This window comes from Perognathus longimembris, chromosome 20 (genome assembly GCF_023159225.1).
Source record: "Perognathus longimembris pacificus isolate PPM17 chromosome 20, ASM2315922v1, whole genome shotgun sequence".
Taxonomy (NCBI): Eukaryota; Metazoa; Chordata; class Mammalia; order Rodentia; family Heteromyidae; genus Perognathus; species Perognathus longimembris.
Genome location: NC_063180.1, coordinates 36917094 through 36934243, shown reverse-complemented (window position 1 = coordinate 36934243; position 17150 = coordinate 36917094). Strand labels below are relative to the sequence as shown.

At 45.9% G+C, this 17150-nt stretch overlaps 1 protein-coding gene and 1 long non-coding RNA gene across 3 annotated transcripts in view; one reads left to right on the top strand and one right to left on the bottom strand.

The window, feature by feature from the left end:
- Igf1r (insulin like growth factor 1 receptor) overlaps window positions 1-17150 on the top strand; it is a 224827-nt gene that overhangs the window by 193022 nt on the left and 14655 nt on the right. For both annotated transcript variants that reach the window (XM_048369547.1, XM_048369548.1), the window contains exons 9-17: window positions 434-601; window positions 1068-1272; window positions 5873-6156; window positions 7828-7964; window positions 8987-9146; window positions 13616-13718; window positions 14648-14718; window positions 15098-15327; window positions 15581-15691. In XM_048369547.1, coding sequence (XP_048225504.1) covers window positions 434-601; window positions 1068-1272; window positions 5873-6156; window positions 7828-7964; window positions 8987-9146; window positions 13616-13718; window positions 14648-14718; window positions 15098-15327; window positions 15581-15691 — 1469 coding nt within the window. The remainder of the gene's footprint in view (window positions 1-433; window positions 602-1067; window positions 1273-5872; window positions 6157-7827; window positions 7965-8986; window positions 9147-13615; window positions 13719-14647; window positions 14719-15097; window positions 15328-15580; window positions 15692-17150) is intronic.
- LOC125368537 lies at window positions 7610-13936 on the bottom strand. The gene is made up of 3 exons (XR_007214246.1): window positions 13926-13936; window positions 9196-9200; window positions 7610-7809 (listed from the first exon to the last, which is right to left on the bottom strand). It is a non-coding gene; the product is annotated as an uncharacterized LOC125368537 (long non-coding RNA).

The window sequence follows — 17150 nt, the reverse complement described above, 5'->3', positions numbered from 1 at the left end:
TCAGACTGAAAAAAAAAAATCTTGGGTGAAATTCAAGTCAGTTGATTCACCATCACTTAAGCCTGCTGCAGTTGTTCAATATTTTGGGAGTGTGGCACGTGTAGTAAATGAGAAAAATCCAGGGTTTGAATTAACTGTAGGTTTGAAGTCACCTGTTCTAATGCTAGCCGCACCCTTCCCCCACAAGCCTGTTCCACTTACAGTCCAGCTGTTTGCTTGCAAGGGATAACCTGAGCAGAGATGCTGGGAAAGGAAACACATTGGTGTTTAAAGGAATACTCTCAGGACACACAAGGCTCAGATTTCACCTTGCGTGCCAGGGTTCACAGCTGTCTGTCTGCTTATCCCGGCTGGACTCGCAGCTTCCTGTCGGTTTGCCCCCCTACCTCAGGCTCCTTCCAGCTTCTGAAATGGGCCTCCTTTGCCTTTCCAGTTCCTTCCATTCCACTGGATGTCCTCTCGGCTTCAAACTCCTCCTCCCAGCTGATTGTGAAGTGGAATCCACCGTCCCTGCCCAATGGCAACCTGAGTTACTACATTGTGAGGTGGCAGCGGCAGCCTCAGGACGGCTACCTGTACCGGCACAACTACTGCTCCAAAGGTAAGGGTGTGTGGAGCTCTGCTGGGAGGCACACCTGGGTGGGCCTTGAGGGCACACCCATCAGGTGATAGTTTAGTTCCTTGCCCTAGAAATCAGTCCCCACCATTTATTTTATTTTCCTTTTTTTTTTTTTTTTTTTTTGGTGCCAATCCTGGGGCTTGACCTCACTTGGATTTTTCACTCAAGGCTGACACTCTGCCACTTGAGCCACACCTTTACTTGCAGCTTTTTGCTGGTTAATTGGAATTAAGGGTCCCAAAGACTTGTCTGCCCAAGCTGACTTTGATCTATGATCCTCATAGGTCAGCCTCCTGAGTAGCTAGGATGACAGGCATGTGATTCTAGCACCTGGCTCCAGCCCCCTCCTTCCTTGACATTAGGGCAGCTGACAGTCACTCTCTTCCTCCCAAGCTGTGTTACACCTGCCTCTCATTCCTCCTCCCCTCGGCTTCTCTTTTCCCGAAAGACAAAATTCCCATCAGGAAGTACGCTGATGGCACCATCGATGTGGAGGAAGTCACGGAGAATCCCAACACAGAGGTGTGCGGGGGGGAGAAAGGACCTTGCTGCACTTGCCCCAAAACGGAAGCTGAGAAGCAAGCCGAGAAGGAGGAGGCCGAGTACCGCAAAGTCTTTGAGAATTTCCTGCACAACTCCATCTTCGTGCCCAGGTACATCTGTCCTTGCAAAACAGGAGTGGGCGTTGCTCCCTGGACAGGGAATCCCCACCAAGTAGTGTGGGGTACAACTCAAAGCCACAAAGGAAGATTGGGCCCAGATTTTGCATTCGTACTCCTTCCTGTCCTCTGTCTCCGACTCAGCCCCACAGAGGAGGAGCAAAGGAAGAATGGGGGGGGGGGCGGAGTATCAGTCAGTTTGGAAATGGAAGGGTGACCATGACTTCCGGCCCTCCTCCAAGGCTACAGTTCAGAATTCTGAAAGAACTTCATGCCTGGACGGTGGGTGGGTGGCTGGATTCCAACCAGCGGTGTACCTACAAGGTGCTACCTGAATCCTCGCCTGGCCTGTTCTCTTCCCCTGAGAGGCCTGCAAAACCCGTAGAATTTATTTCATTGTTGCTCTACACTTACAGTCTTTCTTACATTGTAACCGCATAAAGGATTTTTTAAATTTTATTTTATTTTATTGTAAAGATGATGTACAGAGGGGTTACAGTTACATAAATAAGGAAACAAATACATTTCTTGTCAAACAGTGAACATAAAAACATTAAAGTGACCCTCCTCTCCCCCCCCCCTCAATGAATTGTCCTGATATTTGTGAAATGATCAAAGATAGCTCTCTTACTCTGAAGAATCAGTGAAGCAGGAAATAAAGACCTTTTAGGGCAGAGCAGTATTTCCTTTTGAGACTTAAACTCCTCACAATTCGGGGGCTTTTTGTTGTTGTTGTTGTTGTCTTGTATCCACCCACTTTCTTGAAGTGAAGCCACTAGGGCTTGCAGTTGCTAGGAGCCAGTGCAGGCTCTCCCTCTTGCTTTCCTGGAGCTGGGCCTGTGGGCCTGCTATTCAGGTGTTAGGTCACTGTATACCACTGTTTTCTTTTCTGTGATACCTACGGATTGTGTGTGCTTCCTACAGTTCGGAAGAGCTCAAAGGTATTTGACAACCATGACTCAGTGGGACTGATAACCTCCCTGTGAGTCTTGATCCCACATTCTTACATAGTAAAGTTCTTTCTCTTGGTTGCAGTCTTCCTGTAGTCCATTCCATCTGGGCCAGCAGAGGCCAACAGTCCCCATTGCTATAGGAGCAGATGAGTATGGAATATCACTCGCAAGTTGTCTGTTAGTTCTCTATCCAAGGCAACTGGTGATTGATTCATAACCTAGCCTATCAGAGGCCCAGATTACTGGGCAAAAGATTTAGGAGGTGCTAGTCATCAGTTTTCTGTTATAAGAAAATACCAGACACTGGTCAGTATGTAAATCTCACAGTTCTGGAGGTTTAAGAGCATGTAGTCAGCATCTGCTCTGCTCACAAGGTCATATGCACAGCCCATGTGAGAGGGAGAGCACTCAGAGAAGGCAGGAAGCCAGAGATGAGTAGTTGTGACCTTCTTTTATAAGAACATGTTCTCCTAAGAGGCACTGACTCTCCTCAAGGCCAGTGGTAATCCTTTCTGAGAGCAGTGTCCTCTGTGACCTGATTATCTCCCTCCAAACCTCCCACATCTTAAAGGTTCCACCATCTCTTCCCCTTGCCCTGTGGATCACACACAGGAACTGCCAGTGGACAGTACCTTGGTTTTGTCATTGGATATGGAGTCCTAGTGACAGTGATGACATAGTTGTGCGTGGCCTAGATGTTGCTAGTGCAGTGTTCCTGTTCAAATGTGTTTTCCCTTTGCCATACCCCAATGGTGAATGTATGTTCTCTCAGCCTGCCCCCCACCTTGCAAAGCAGATTTCACATGCATGAAGGGAGATACCAGGTTTTGCCTGTGTGAGTTATGACTATTTATGAGAACTTAATGTTTGTTTGCCTCTGACCAAGGCATAAATCTGACCTCCGTACAGGCTTTGACAAGATTCCATAAGAGTTGTCCAGATGACAGAAGGAATGAATCATTAAGTCTGATTGCTTTTTTTTTTTTGCCGTGTGTGTGTGTGTGTGTGTGTGTGTGTGTGTGTGTGTGGTGTGTGTTTTATGGGTTTTCTTGGTGGTGGTTTTACAACTAAATTATCCAAATCCTATTTTGATTTCTTTCAGTCCTTTCAAAGAAGAAATTATTTGGGGGCTGAAATCAAACAAGTCAGATGTAGTTTCCTCCATTTGTCTAATGTGTCCAACATGTTGGAAACAAAATGGATGCTAGAGTTGATACTTGGTAATAAATATCTTTCATCGACATCCATAGTTGTTTGCCAGATCATGTAGTTTGGTTTAACTAGCTAGGATGTTGACAGATGTTGAGAAGTAGCAGGTTCTCCAATGTGAGTAGATTGTGTCAGAGGGGAGTGAGGGAAGTTGGCAGTAAGGGTTGGTCCTACCGTTTGGAATGTAGGTGTTGGCAAAGAGTTACATATAGACCACTCTGCTTACACCACCCCTGCCTTCCTGTTAATCTTCAGTGTGGACGCCTTCCTGTAATCTCCAACTTGGTATCAGTTCTAAGTACTGTACAACCTCCTCAAGTGTGTATTGACAATCACCTAGACTGGTGGGGGGGAGGGGGGAGGCCTCATGGTGACTGGGTGAACATACAGGCTATTGCTTTGCAGCAGGGCAAGTCCAAGCGATTTCTGATTTGTAGGCACAAGTTTGCATTCTGTTGGCCTTGAAGGAAAGGCAGGAAACTTACTGGTAATGTGTTGAAAGGACCTCTAGCAACAGATGTGGTTTTGTTGTTTTTCTCCTTCCTAATAAGTTGGTTCGTTTGCAGGGTGTGAGGATGGTAGATGAGAGACCTCATTTCTCAACCCTTTCCCTAGCGTTGTGAAAACAAATACATTTACCCCTGACCTGTCATTTCCTCACATTGGACATACCTATCTGTGTTAGGCGGGTTTTGTTTGGTTTTGGCATTGCTAAAGTTTGAACTTAAGGCCTCACACCTGACAAATAGGTTCTCTACCATTTAGCTCTGATTATGTTGGAGATAGAGTCTTGCTTTTTTCCCCAGGCCAGCCTGGACAACAGTGCTGAAGCTGAGATGACAGGTGTGCATACCATGTCCAGATTTTTATTGGTTGGCATGGGGTCTTGCACACTTCTTATGTGGTCTATCCTGGAACCTTGATCCTCCTAATCATAGCCTCCTGAGTCTCTTGGATCACAGTGTGAGCCACTGTACTGTGTTGGACAGTTTGAACTGTTAGAGCTGGGTTATAGCCCCATCCAATGAAGGACCATACTTTTGCAGGTGACTCTGGGGACCCAGCAGACTGAGGAGTCACCAGCCCTGTCCCAGCTTTCTCTTTCATGTTTTGGCTGAGGGATCAGTAAAATACCTGAGCCTCTGTGTGGTTTCCAGGGTGCCCTTTCTTAGGTGACTTTTGCTCCACACTGCATTTCTCTCTCCAATACTGAAGACTCATGGACCTTCTCCTAGCTAGGCTTCCCCATTTTCTTAGATTGTTAGAGAAAACATTCATCAACTCCCTCTACCCACTCCCCTTTGCCCACTCACAACATGGGTAACACCTGCCAGTTTGTTCAGGAGCCAACTTTTCCCTCCATTCATCAATGTCTGACCCCAGTGTTGCCATTGATCCATCTGTGTGCCTCTTCCATCTTCTGCTTCCAATGTTACTGGAAGAGCCCCAAAGCCCATTGTTTGCATTCTACAAGGCAGCAACTGGAAGATGACATCCTCATCTGCACTGGTGGGTGGTGGTACCTTTCTGTGGGGACCATATGTGTTCCCTTCTGCTTTTCTGTTGTGACTGCTATTTTTCATCTGTACTTAAGTTCATGACAAAGTCTTTACCCTGCTCATTAGTGGTACCTGGGGGACGCCACAGGTGCCCATTATGAGTAAGAGACAAAGCTAGGCTCAAAAGACCTACAGGATGGGCTAAGAATAGTGGTCCATACCTACAATCACTGATGCATAGAAGACAGAGATGGAAGGTTAGCGGTTCAAGGCCAGCCTGGGCAAAAGTGCAAGACTCCATCAGAAAGAGTGAACAAAAAGGGCTGAGGGCCTGGCTAAAGTGGTGGAGCTGAAGATCCTGACTGAGATACATACTAGGGTTGTGTTGGAGTAATAAAGACCTTAGGGCTCAGGCATTTGCTTTGCTGCTCATGCCAGGACTTCTTTACTTAATTTCAAAGAGGATCAAAGAAGCCACCATGACAGGCCTTTGAATGAAACCTTTCTGTCTGCTATCTTCCCTAACAAACTCTCCCTTGTCCCCTAATGAATCTTAGTACAGCTAGTTGGATTATCTCCTTAAGTGCTAAAACCATAAGGTCTACGCCACGTGGCACAGCATTCCAATGAAATAGTACACAGCCCAGCCAGTGGTGTCTGAGGCATTGTTTTCTTCCTGGTATCATTGAGAAATCACTCTGGGAGCCAAGGAGAGAGGATGTGTGTTGATTCTCCAGGTGTAGAGTACAGAAAGCAAGGTAAATAATAAAGAAGGAAATCCCCTTGTTACTTGCTGGTTCTCATCCAAGGAGCCTGAATAATTCCTCTTACTCCAAGGTTAAGGATATTCTTTTCTATTTCCTATTACCCTAGTTAAAGACAAAAAGATTTGGAGGCATCGCATTACAAACAAGCTTCTCTCTTCCTTTGCAGACCTGAAAGGAAGCGGAGAGATGTCATGCAGGTGGCCAACACTACCATGTCCAGCCGGAGCAGGAACGCCACGGTGGTGGACGTCTACAATATCACAGACCCAGAAGAGGTGGAGACAGAATACCCTTTCTTTGAGAGCAGAGTGGATAACAAAGAGAAAACTGTCATTTCAAACCTCCAACCTTTTACTTTATACCGCATCGATATTCACAGCTGTAACCATGAGGCTGAGAAGTTGGGTTGCAGTGCCTCCAACTTTGTCTTTGCAAGAACCATGCCTGCAGGTATGGAGAGATCCAGTAGTCATATCCCCAGCTTATAACCCTTAGACTCACTCCTACTAAAGAACCTGTGATCACTGATAGGCAGCATGGGTCAACCAGTTGCCAGGGAATGGAACATATACACTCACAGTGGCATCCTTCCCTTCACACTGTCTCTATTAAAAACACTCTCAATCTCCCTGTAGAGTTCTTTCTACTCCACTTGGGTTATGTACTTGGTTTAGTTTACATGGCCTATTTGTACCTGTAAACCCTCTGCCCCAGTTGTGTTGTAGTCAATGAATCCATTCCCTCTCCCATTCATCCAGATTCAGTATCATCCTCATTTAGCCACTGTACAAGTTAGCTTCCCATCACTGTGACAGAATATGTGAGCTAAGGAGCTTATGAAACAGGAAGGATCCTTTTGGTTCACAGTTTCAGAAGTTTCAATCCATGGTTGCTTGGTCCCTGGTTGGCTTTGGGGGCCTGTGGCTAGGCAACAGCACAACATGGTAGAAGTATATGGTGGAGGAAACTTTGCTACCCATGGCAGCAAGGAAGGAAAAACCAGAGGATCCCAATGTCCTCCCTTAAGGACCTGCCCCCAGTGACTTAAGTTCCTCTCACTGGGCCCTACCTCCTAAAGGTTCTAAATCTCCTGTAAGTACAGGCTGGAGACCAAGTCTGCAAAATGAGGACTTTTGGGCAACAGTCAGTTATCAGTTGCCTTGATCCAAGACCATCAGCTCCTGGATTAACCTGTGGCCCTGCTTATTTGGCCTTGTTTGTCCACTGTCAATTGGACAGTGTCTGTGGCTCAGGCAGCTACTCAGCATCCTTGGGAAGAGCTGAACTACCCAGTTCTCATTCTCACAGGAGGTGTCAGGTAGAATGCATGGAGATAATGGGAATGTGAGCAGAGAGGCCTCCTGAGTGTGGTTCTGAGACACACATACCACATCCCTTAGGGCAGCCCTTGCCCTCTGTGCCACATTTTCCCTCAGCCCACTTAGGAGCAGAAAGTGCCCTTCTCAGCTGTAACTTTCTATGACTTTGACTCCCCACCTTGCAAGATCAGCAGTGGCTGAAGGAAGTGATGATGGCAGAGGTGGCTCCCTTGCCCCCTGCTTCCCCCCAGGTTGGCTTGGTGGATGGCCTTCAATGCCCACTGGGCTTTGATGCCTTGTATGATGTCAGCCTGAGTGAACCATGTAGTGGATCCTCCAGGTTCCATGGCCACTTCAGCTCAGTGCATCACAGCCTTTCAGTGTCACTGTTGCTGTGTTAAATGGAATCTTTCCTTTTCTATTTTTTTGAGGGGGTTGCGGGGGCATATGTGGCCATAGGGTTTGAACTTAGGTCTCTGCACTTACTAGGCGGCTGCTCTTATGGCTTGAACCCTGCCCCCAAGCTCTTTTTTAAATTTAAGTTTTCAGATAATGTTGTGTTTGTGATGAGGCCCCCCAATCTCCACCTCCCAACTAGCTGGGATTATAGAAGAGACCCCTGATGGTTCCTTTCTTCAAGTCTTAGAAGAAGAATAGAAGGAAAAGGTTACTAGATGGCCAAGCATTTCCTCTTGTGCAGACCACAGGATTAAAAGGGAAGATACCATGGCATCTTGAGAGGTTTGGGCCACCAGGTATGCGAGCAGTTCCAATGTTGTCATTTCTTTACACTTTGATGTAGAAGGAGCAGATGACATTCCTGGACCGGTTACCTGGGAGCCAAGGCCAGAAAACTCCATCTTTTTAAAGTGGCCAGAACCTGAGAACCCAAATGGACTCATTTTGATGTATGAAATCAAATATGGTTCCCAAGTGGAGGTAAGACAGGCTGCAACTGTGTCAGTCCATACCACAGGTTACCTGTTACCTGTTGGTTAGCTCAGTCAGTGAGGATTTAGATCTTTTTAACAGCTCCAGGTTATACAACTAGCCAGGCTACATTTCTACCATTTTTATTGTAGAGAATGACTCTATGCCACAGTCTAAATCAGTCTTAAAAACTTAAAATTTTTTTGGAGTTATTTTTTTATAGTTACAAAGTTTGGTTATAATTTCTAGGTGTGCTCTACCTTTTTTGGAGGGATATATTTTTAAGACCTAATTTTCCCCTCATATTGATGGCACTGTTCCTTAGTCCTCTTTTTTTTTTTTTCCCTCAAGGCTGGCATTCTACCACTTCAGCCACAGCTCCACTTCTGGCCTTTTGCTTGTTTGTTGGAGCTAAGAGTCTCATGAATCTGTGTATTCCAGGCTGGCGTTGAACTGAGATCCTCAAATCTCAGCTTCCTAAGTAGCTAGGATTATAAACATGAATCACCAGTGCCTGGCAATCTTAAGAACTTTTAATTTTCCTGGGTTCTCTTTTAGTTCCAAACCATGTTTGGTTACATTTCTGGTGTGCTTTATTTTCTCTTGAGGACTACCTTTGTTGTTGGTGGTGGTGGTTGTGGGGCTTGAATTCAGAGCGTAGGTACTATCCCTGAACTCTTTTGCTCTATGCTGGCTCTCTAACACTTTGAACCACAGCACCATTTCTGATCTTCTGATGGTTCATTGGAGATAAGAGTCTCATAGACTTTTCTGCCTGGACTAGCTTGGAACTGAGATTCTCAGATCTCAGCCTCCTGAGTAGCTAGAATTACAGATGTGGGTCACCAGTACCCGGTGAGGGCTACCTTTTTAAAGTCTTGGTTTCTTTCATATTATTGATAATGAAGATCATTGTTTGGTGGGTAGCCAGAGGTTGAGCAGGTGGAGACACCAGTATGGCAAGCTGAACTGGCAGGTGCCAGATCTCTCTGTGATTGTAGGAAAATGATATCGATGTCTTATTTCCCCAGGACCAGCGGGAATGTGTATCCAGACAGGAATACAGGAAGTATGGAGGGGCCAGGCTTAACCGGCTAAACCCAGGAAACTACACGGCTCGAATTCAGGCTACCTCTCTCTCTGGGAATGGGTCATGGACAGATCCTGTGTTCTTCTACGTCCCAGCCAAAAGTAAGACTTATGGAAGGAGTGATATGGTAAAACTTGAGGCTGGCTGGACCAGGACTCAGAAAACTGTGTTGCTGAGGCTATTTGGATTTTCTGTTTCTAGAAGGAGCACACTAAGGAACAGGGCCTTGTAACACACAGGACACACTGAGCCGTGGGTCCTTATCTCATGTGACAGTCTGGAAGAGCCCTTCTTTGGGTCATGGAATAAGCAGTGGAGAGCCAGAAGAGCCCCTTACTTATGTTCCAAAGCGTTTACCAAGCATTCAAAGGACCATTCCACTCCCTGCCTTTCACTAGGCACACATACAAAGGGCCTCGGATCCTAAGAGGATCCTGGGCTGTCATCTAGTCTCCCCGCCTCCCTTGCCTGCCAGTTGGTAAAATACACAATCACAGAAAGCACCAGTGTGTGCTGAATGCACATCGTGCTCACAGTTCTGTGTTGGAACTGATGGGGAACATTATAAGCTTTGTTCGGACCCTAGGACAGAGTTCTTGGAAGGCATTCTATGGGACAACATCAAATTTCAAACTGAATTTTGTAAAATTGCAAGTGAAACAGAACCATGTACTGTCTGTTTTTGAAGTATGATAAAAAAAAAAAAGTTGCGATGATTAAGAGAGGGAGTTTGGGGAGATGTTGGTCAAAGTTAGTCAAAATTTCAAGTTATTTCAATTGAATGACAGGCTGTCATTAATATCTACAACATCCTCTTGAATATTGCAAACAGAATAGTGTTCAGTGTTTCCTCCCCCCCAAACACAAATAAGAATTTGAGGTAGTGCTTACGCTAGTAGCTCAACATATACTTTCAAAACATACCATATGTGATTAATAGATGTTGTCTATGTAATTTTCATGTGTCAGAATAAGTAAAAGTCTCCAACAAAAAAAACACAAAATTGTCTTCTAGTCTACCTAGTAAGCGCCTGGTGCTCATAGCTGAAAAATCCTCCTAGAGACAGATAGCAGAAGGACAGCTTGGGTAGCATTGCAAAACTGAAGCCAGCATCTCATGTACGTGGTATTCACTGGCCTATGCCTAGATTTGGGTTTTAGAGGTAAGCAGATGCTTAGGCAATTAAGTTTGTTCCTGGAAACAACCCAAGTTCTCCCCTGTGTTCCACTTAACTAGTCTTACTAGTTAGCTAGCTGCTGTGTCAGTCAACTTTCCATTACTGTGATTAAAATACCAGAGAGAATTAACTTACAAGGAAGAAAGGCTTATTTTCCCTCAGGGTCTCTAGTGTTTCAATTCATGATCAGAGTCCTCCCCCCCCTCCCGTCCCCTTCCAAGATAACCCCACTCCTCTCCATCAGTGACCTAACTCCCTCCCACTAGGCCCCACCTCCCGAACCACCACCCCACAGGCTAACCACCAAACCTTTGACACGTAGAGCTTTGGGAAGACATTTAATCCAAAACACAGCAGGTTATGTCACCCATCCAGCACCCTTTTCAGAGTAGTGTTTTTCTCTCACCCTTTCTCCCTCTGCCCCTACATCTGTCCCATAAGAACTAAGCCTAGATATAGAGGCCTGGTACTTGGCTGTGGTCTGCAGCCTTGTTTTCTGGGCATTAGTGAGCTTATCTCTTCCTGGGAGAGGACCCATTCCCTGCTGGCCTTTACTGATGCCTTGTGATTGTGCGCCCCTGGAGTTTCTGCAGTGGACGCTGGCTGATACCACAGGGAGATACAATGGATGTGCAGGCTTTGCTTCCTGGTGTGGGGCAAGGCTGTCTTGCTACAGCTTAGGCACGTATTCTCATGTTTACCTCTCCGGGGAGACGGAGGAAGGTTTGGGAACTTTCTGGCACCTGCTGTCTTTTTAGGAACTCTTTGTATGCTTCAAGTCCATTAAATTACCCTTCAGACTTCACGTCGACAGATTGAATTTTCTCTGGTCTTTTGGTCTTTTCTTATATAGCCCAGTCACCCCAACCAGCTTTCTAGCCGTTTAATCACTTTGTTCTTCTAGATGTGTTCTGGTTTCTCTGTGTCCTTGTTGAAATGTGAAACTCAACGAGAACACAGTACAATCTGACCAAGCAGAATAAATGGTACAAACATAAGAAATTGTCCTTAGGGGTGGTGGGGAAAAAAGGAAAAGCCTTCTGCCTTCTTTAAATTGGCATTTATGCCTAGTAAAGATTTTCAGGAATGGTAAGATTCATGAAACTATACTTGGATTGAAATCTACTCAATTAAAACATTAATTGTAAAAACTAGCTCAGCTTTAATAGTATTGAAAGAGTAAGAAGAATACTAGTGTCTAGTGAAAAAAAAAATTCTTGGTAAGTGGCTTATAATCCTTATACCTTAGTCCTCAGGGAGCTCCAAGTAGATATTTCCAGATATTTATCCAACAGGTACTTCAAAAATCAAATACTGCCCTTTGAACCCCCCTGCCCTCCTCCATTCCTTAACTTGGTCTGCGGTGCCAACCCAGTAAGCGATCTCATCACGCTACCACCAGCGCTGTAGCTCAGAGCCTCTGAGTCGCTTGTGTCATGGGATTATTATAAGCTGTGACTGCAGGAAGGTGGGACTTCCATGTAGGGCCCATGACTTGTCAGCTGCCTATGTGATTGTGAAAAAGGCAAGTCACCCCTGTGGACTTGCTTGCTTGTTTGTGGAAAATAAGCAGTGTGCTGGGTTTGGTAGGGCATGACTACCAAGCCATCCTAGCATGAGGATTTTAAGGCAGAAGGATGGTAAGATAGAAGCCAGCCTGGTTTACACAGTGACTCCAAGGCCAGCTTGGACTACATAGATAAGCAACGGGAAAGGAGCAGAGATTTCATAGGACATGCCCAGGCCATGTAATATGTCCTCCCCAGCTCTCCAAGACCTGGCCGTGGCCATGACTCCCTGTCTGTCCAGTGGATGAATTTGACCAGCTCACTGATGGTTTTGAAAACATTGCCTCCTTTTAACCTGTAGAGTGGAATTGAAATCACTTAGTTTGTACAGTGCTCTGGCTTTCCCACCCTTTGCCCCAGTGTTTATTTCCAAGCCTTGTACCCTAGAAAAAAATCCATGTACCCAGGAAGGTTTCTTTCTTTCTTTTTTCTTTTTCTTTCTTTCTTTCTTTTTTCTCTTTCTTTCTTTCTTTCTTTCTTTCTTTCTTTCTTTCTTTCTTTCTTTCTTTCTTTCTCTCTCTCTCTCTCTCTCTCTTTCTTTCTTTCTTTCTTTCTTTCTTTCTTTCTTTCTTTCTTTCTTTTTGCCAGTACTAGAGCTTGGACTCAGGGCCTGAGCACTGTCCCTGGCCTCTTTCTGCTCAAGGCTAGCTAGCACTCTGCCACTTGAGCCATAGCACCACTTCTGCCTTTTTCTATATATGTGGTGCTGAGGAATCGAACCCAGAGCTTCATGCATGTGAGGCAAGCACTCTACCACTAGGCCATATTCCCAGGCCCCCCCCCCTTTTTTTTTAAAGACTCAGGCTCAAGGAACTTTGCTTAGCACCCCTTGTCTCTCATGTTTTCCCTCCCTCACTCCCTCCTTGTATCCTTGGGTGGTTCACTTTCTTCTACCTGTTGACATGCCGATTTTCTGCATCTGGCAGAACCTTCAGGGATGAGGACACAGATCCCCAGGGCCAGGCTGGTCTGTCATCTGTTGTACAAATGGCAGGGACTGTGACAAGTTCTGTGGTCTCAAATTTTGGGAGAAATTCAGAGCAGTATTTGTAAGGGATGGTATGTGTGTGTGCACACACACCTGTGTGTGTAACACATGTGCCTGAGTGTGTATTAATGCTGAAACTATCTCAAGACAGATAAAGGTCAATGTGGTTTGAACACTCTAGATGGAAGACTCTGTCCTTTTTATTTCAGCAAATGCATGCATTTCCACTGAGTCATTTAGTGGCATTCAAAGATTATTTTCCTTCCTTCTACCATTTCAGCTATCAGAATAGACTGTACTTTAGAAAATGAGTTCATATTTCAGTCTGCGCTTACTTAACCTTCTTTACCTACCCTCCTCCCCCAATATATTACTCAGTTGGCTTAGTGTGTTTCGGATACCATTTACTTAGTAAAGGAGTTTTCAAGGATTTTTGTTCTTGTTTTCATAATTCCAACCAAAGAGGAGCCGGAAGTGGAGCTGTTGCTCAGTGGTCAAGTACCCACCTTGAGCAAAAACAAAAAACCTAAAGAGCATGAATCCCTGAGTACAAGCCCTAGTACCAAAACACACACACACACACACACACACACACACACACACACACACACACACACACACACACACACACACACACACACACACACACACACACACACACACACACACACACACACACACACACACACACACACACACACACACACACACACACACACACACACACACACACACACACACACACACACACACACACACACACACACACTGCTAAGCAAGAGCATACCAGACCATTCTCCCCATGACATCCTATCGGTTTCTCCTTCTTCCTGCAGCCACCTATGAAAATTTCATGCACCTGATCATCGCTCTGCCGGTGGCCATCGTGCTGATTGTGGGGGGGCTGGTGATCATGCTGTACGTCTTCCACCGAAAGAGGTGAGGGCCTCAGCCAGGTGAAGGTAATGTTTGTGGTCAGGTGGTTTCATAATTTGAACTTGAGTGAAGATGATCTTGTGGATAAAATGTACAGATTAGGAAACTTGATTTCCAGCCCAGTGTCCTTCACAGGAAGAAAGGGCCTTCTTTAATCATTTTAACATAATTGGACTGTTTTGTTGTGGGATATCTCCCCACCCCACTCACTGAGAGTCCATCTTCACCTCACTGGTAATTCTAGCACATATTGAGACTTCTGGCATATAGAGAACTTTTCCAAGTGTGCTAGCTAAGTCCTCCTCATCAAATAAGCCTTGTTATTTCCAACGAAGCAAAGACACAAAAGTCTCTGAAACCACTCTCCGGAGCCCAGTGAAGAAGCCAGGAGTCTTGTCCTCAAATTTCTGCTGGTCTACCAGGAACTGAGTTGAGAGGGTAAATGGGAGAACTCCCTGCCAAAATACCCTTCTTCTGTAGGATCCCTCGGGATACTCTATGAGACCGAACAAATAATATGGACATAGCACAAATGAAAGGATTAAGCCAGGTGCCAGTGGCTCATGCCTATAATCCTAGCTACTCAGGAGGCTCAGATCTAAGTGAGAATCTCAGTTGAAAGCCAGCTTAGGCAGGAAAGTTAGTGAGATTCTTATCCCCAATTAACCACCAAAAAAAGCCAGAAGCAAAGCTATCGCTCCACTGATAGAGCACCAGCTTTGAGCAAAAAAGTCAAATGAGAGTGCAAGGCCTTGATCTCAAGTTCCAAGACCAGCCCAAAGAGGGAGGGAAGGGGAGAGAGAGAGAGAAAGAGAGAGAGAGAGAGAGAGAGAGAGAGAGAGAGAGAGAGAGAGAGAGAGAGAATATGAAAGTATTCCAGAAATATATAGAGATGAAATCTTTTAATTTGCAATTCTTTTTTTTTTTAACAGGAATAACAGCAGGCTGGGCAATGGAGTGCTGTATGCCTCTGTGAACCCAGAGTACTTCAGTGCAGCAGATGGTAAGGGTCCCAGCCAAGGCTATTGTGAAGGTTATGGAGATTGTCAGGAGTGTTGTTCTTGGGGAAGATATTTGCATGATTTTGAGAGACCTTTGGCCCAAGCTATCTCTTTGAGTTCCTAGAATTATCCTAGAATTCTCCAAGACTTAGAGTATCCATACCTAACCACACATAGTCTTTCCGAAATCCATAGCATGAGGAGAGCAAGCCATGCCACTGTTTCCTGATCTTTTCTCTTGTGGGTTTTAGGAAGTTACATCTTGTCTTCTCCAGCTCAAGGTTCCCCCCCCCCACACACACACACACACACTTCCAAGCTACACTTGGTGGACTCTAGGGTGTATTCCAAATCTGTTTCAATCCTATTTTTCTTCTCCAGTGTACATTCCTGATGAGTGGGAAGTAGCCCGAGAGAAGATCACCATGAGCCGGGAGCTTGGGCAAGGGTCCTTTGGGATGGTCTATGAAGGTGTGGCTAAGGGTGTAGTTAAAGATGAGCCTGAAACCAGAGTGGCCATTAAGACGGTGAATGAGGCAGCCAGCATGCGGGAAAGGATTGAGTTTCTCAATGAGGCTTCAGTGATGAAGGAGTTCAATTGTCACCACGTGGTAAGAGAAAGTCTTCAGGAAGCCTGAGTCCTACAGGGATTCCCCTATGTGCCCCCCATGGCCCAGCCTGTGGAGTTGATGTCTTTTGCCCTCTGCCTTCTAGATAGCTTCCCCATTGCCTTATTGATATGTGCCTGTTCCAACTTCCCTAGTTAGCCCTGGTCCTCTCATCTGGGCCCTGCTCCCATCTACCAGGCCCCAGCACTACACTGCAAAGCAATGTCCAACCTTCTTGTTGTGATTTTTTCCCCAGGTACGGTTGCTGGGTGTGGTGTCCCAGGGCCAGCCAACACTGGTCATCATGGAACTGATGACCCGGGGCGATCTCAAAAGTTACCTCAGGTCTCTGAGGCCAGAAACAGAGGTCAGTCCTCACATTTCATGGTGTGACCTTGCCTGTTCTGTTTCCTTTACCAACTCCCCTGGGGTGGGGGGGAGCGTTATGCCTGTAAATCGCTTTACTCTTCTGTGTTGACTGTTCACTTCATGCTAGTTATGCGTCGAGAATGCAGGCTGATGTAGACCTTCCTAACAGGGACTTGGGATTCTGTAGTGCTCGTCCCAACCAGGCCATGCCAGTGCCAGCCCATAAGTGCTTTAGACAGTTTGGTGTTTGGCTGGCTAGATCCTTACCTGTATACCTGGGGAGTGGCAAGAGTGATTTCCCACCACACAGGCTTTCCCTGTACTGCCTGCCAGCTGTGCCTTCTTCGCAACCGGGAGGCAAGATGTCTCATAGTCTCCATCCACAGATCAGGCTGGGTCCTAAATTATAGTCACCTCAACTAGTAAAAGCTTTCGAATTCAAATCCTGCTCAAGTCCTATGTGAGTTCTCACTAGTCACTGTGGGGACCCCCCCCCCACTTCTCTCCTGTTGACCCCCAAGCCAGCTTCTCAACATGTAGAAGCCAGGCTTTTATATATCATGATCTCTAAGAATGAGTCAGTAGGTACAAGAGAAAGAATGCTGAAAGCAGCTACCTCACACTGGACCATCTCGGTGGGTCTCAAGTCTCCTTAGACCCTAACTATGCTACTTAAAGGGATGGAGTACATCTGCCTGCATTCCCTAGAGTTAGTCCCTCTTCCTACCCCTTTGTGTTTCTCTTGTCATTCTGTTGAACTTCTTGTTTTCTTCTTTTAACCTACAACTTAGTCATCTCCCAAATGACAGTCCCTTCCTTTTAGCTCCAAGCACAAATGATCTCATTTATTTACAACACATGCTGTTTGGGGTTTTGTGAGAGCCTCGGGAGCTGAGTGCGGACCGAGGGTCTGAGCCAGGTAATTGGCAAGTCAGTCTCCAAGCCTCTGTTTCCTCCCAGCCTTGGTCCCTAGCACCCCTGCATGGCATTGCCTTTTCCTGCCAAATGAATTGCCCACCTTATGTGTGGCTCCTTGGAAAAGCAGAACACAATCACCCCTTTGTCCCCAATCTAGGCACAGAATAAGAACTCAGGTCCAAGCAGTGGTCTTCCCAGTGGTTCCCTGGAGTCCTCAGCTAGCCAATCCAGGTTTCTGGGTTGCAGTTTCCCCATTGTATAATAGAAGAAGGCAGATGAAGTGTTTACTCAAGTCCTTTTCAGATCTGAAATCCACTCTGAATGTGTCAGATTTAATGGGGGCTGGGGAGTGGTACTGGGGCTTGAACTCAGAGAACTGTCCATTAGCTTTTTCACACAAGGCTGGTTAATGCTCTACCATTCGAGTCACACCTCCACTTCTAGCTTTTTGCTAGTTGATTTTTAGCTAAGACTCTCATGAACAGATTCCAGCTTCCCAAGTAGCTAGGATTACAGGTGTGAGCCACCAGTGCCTGCCA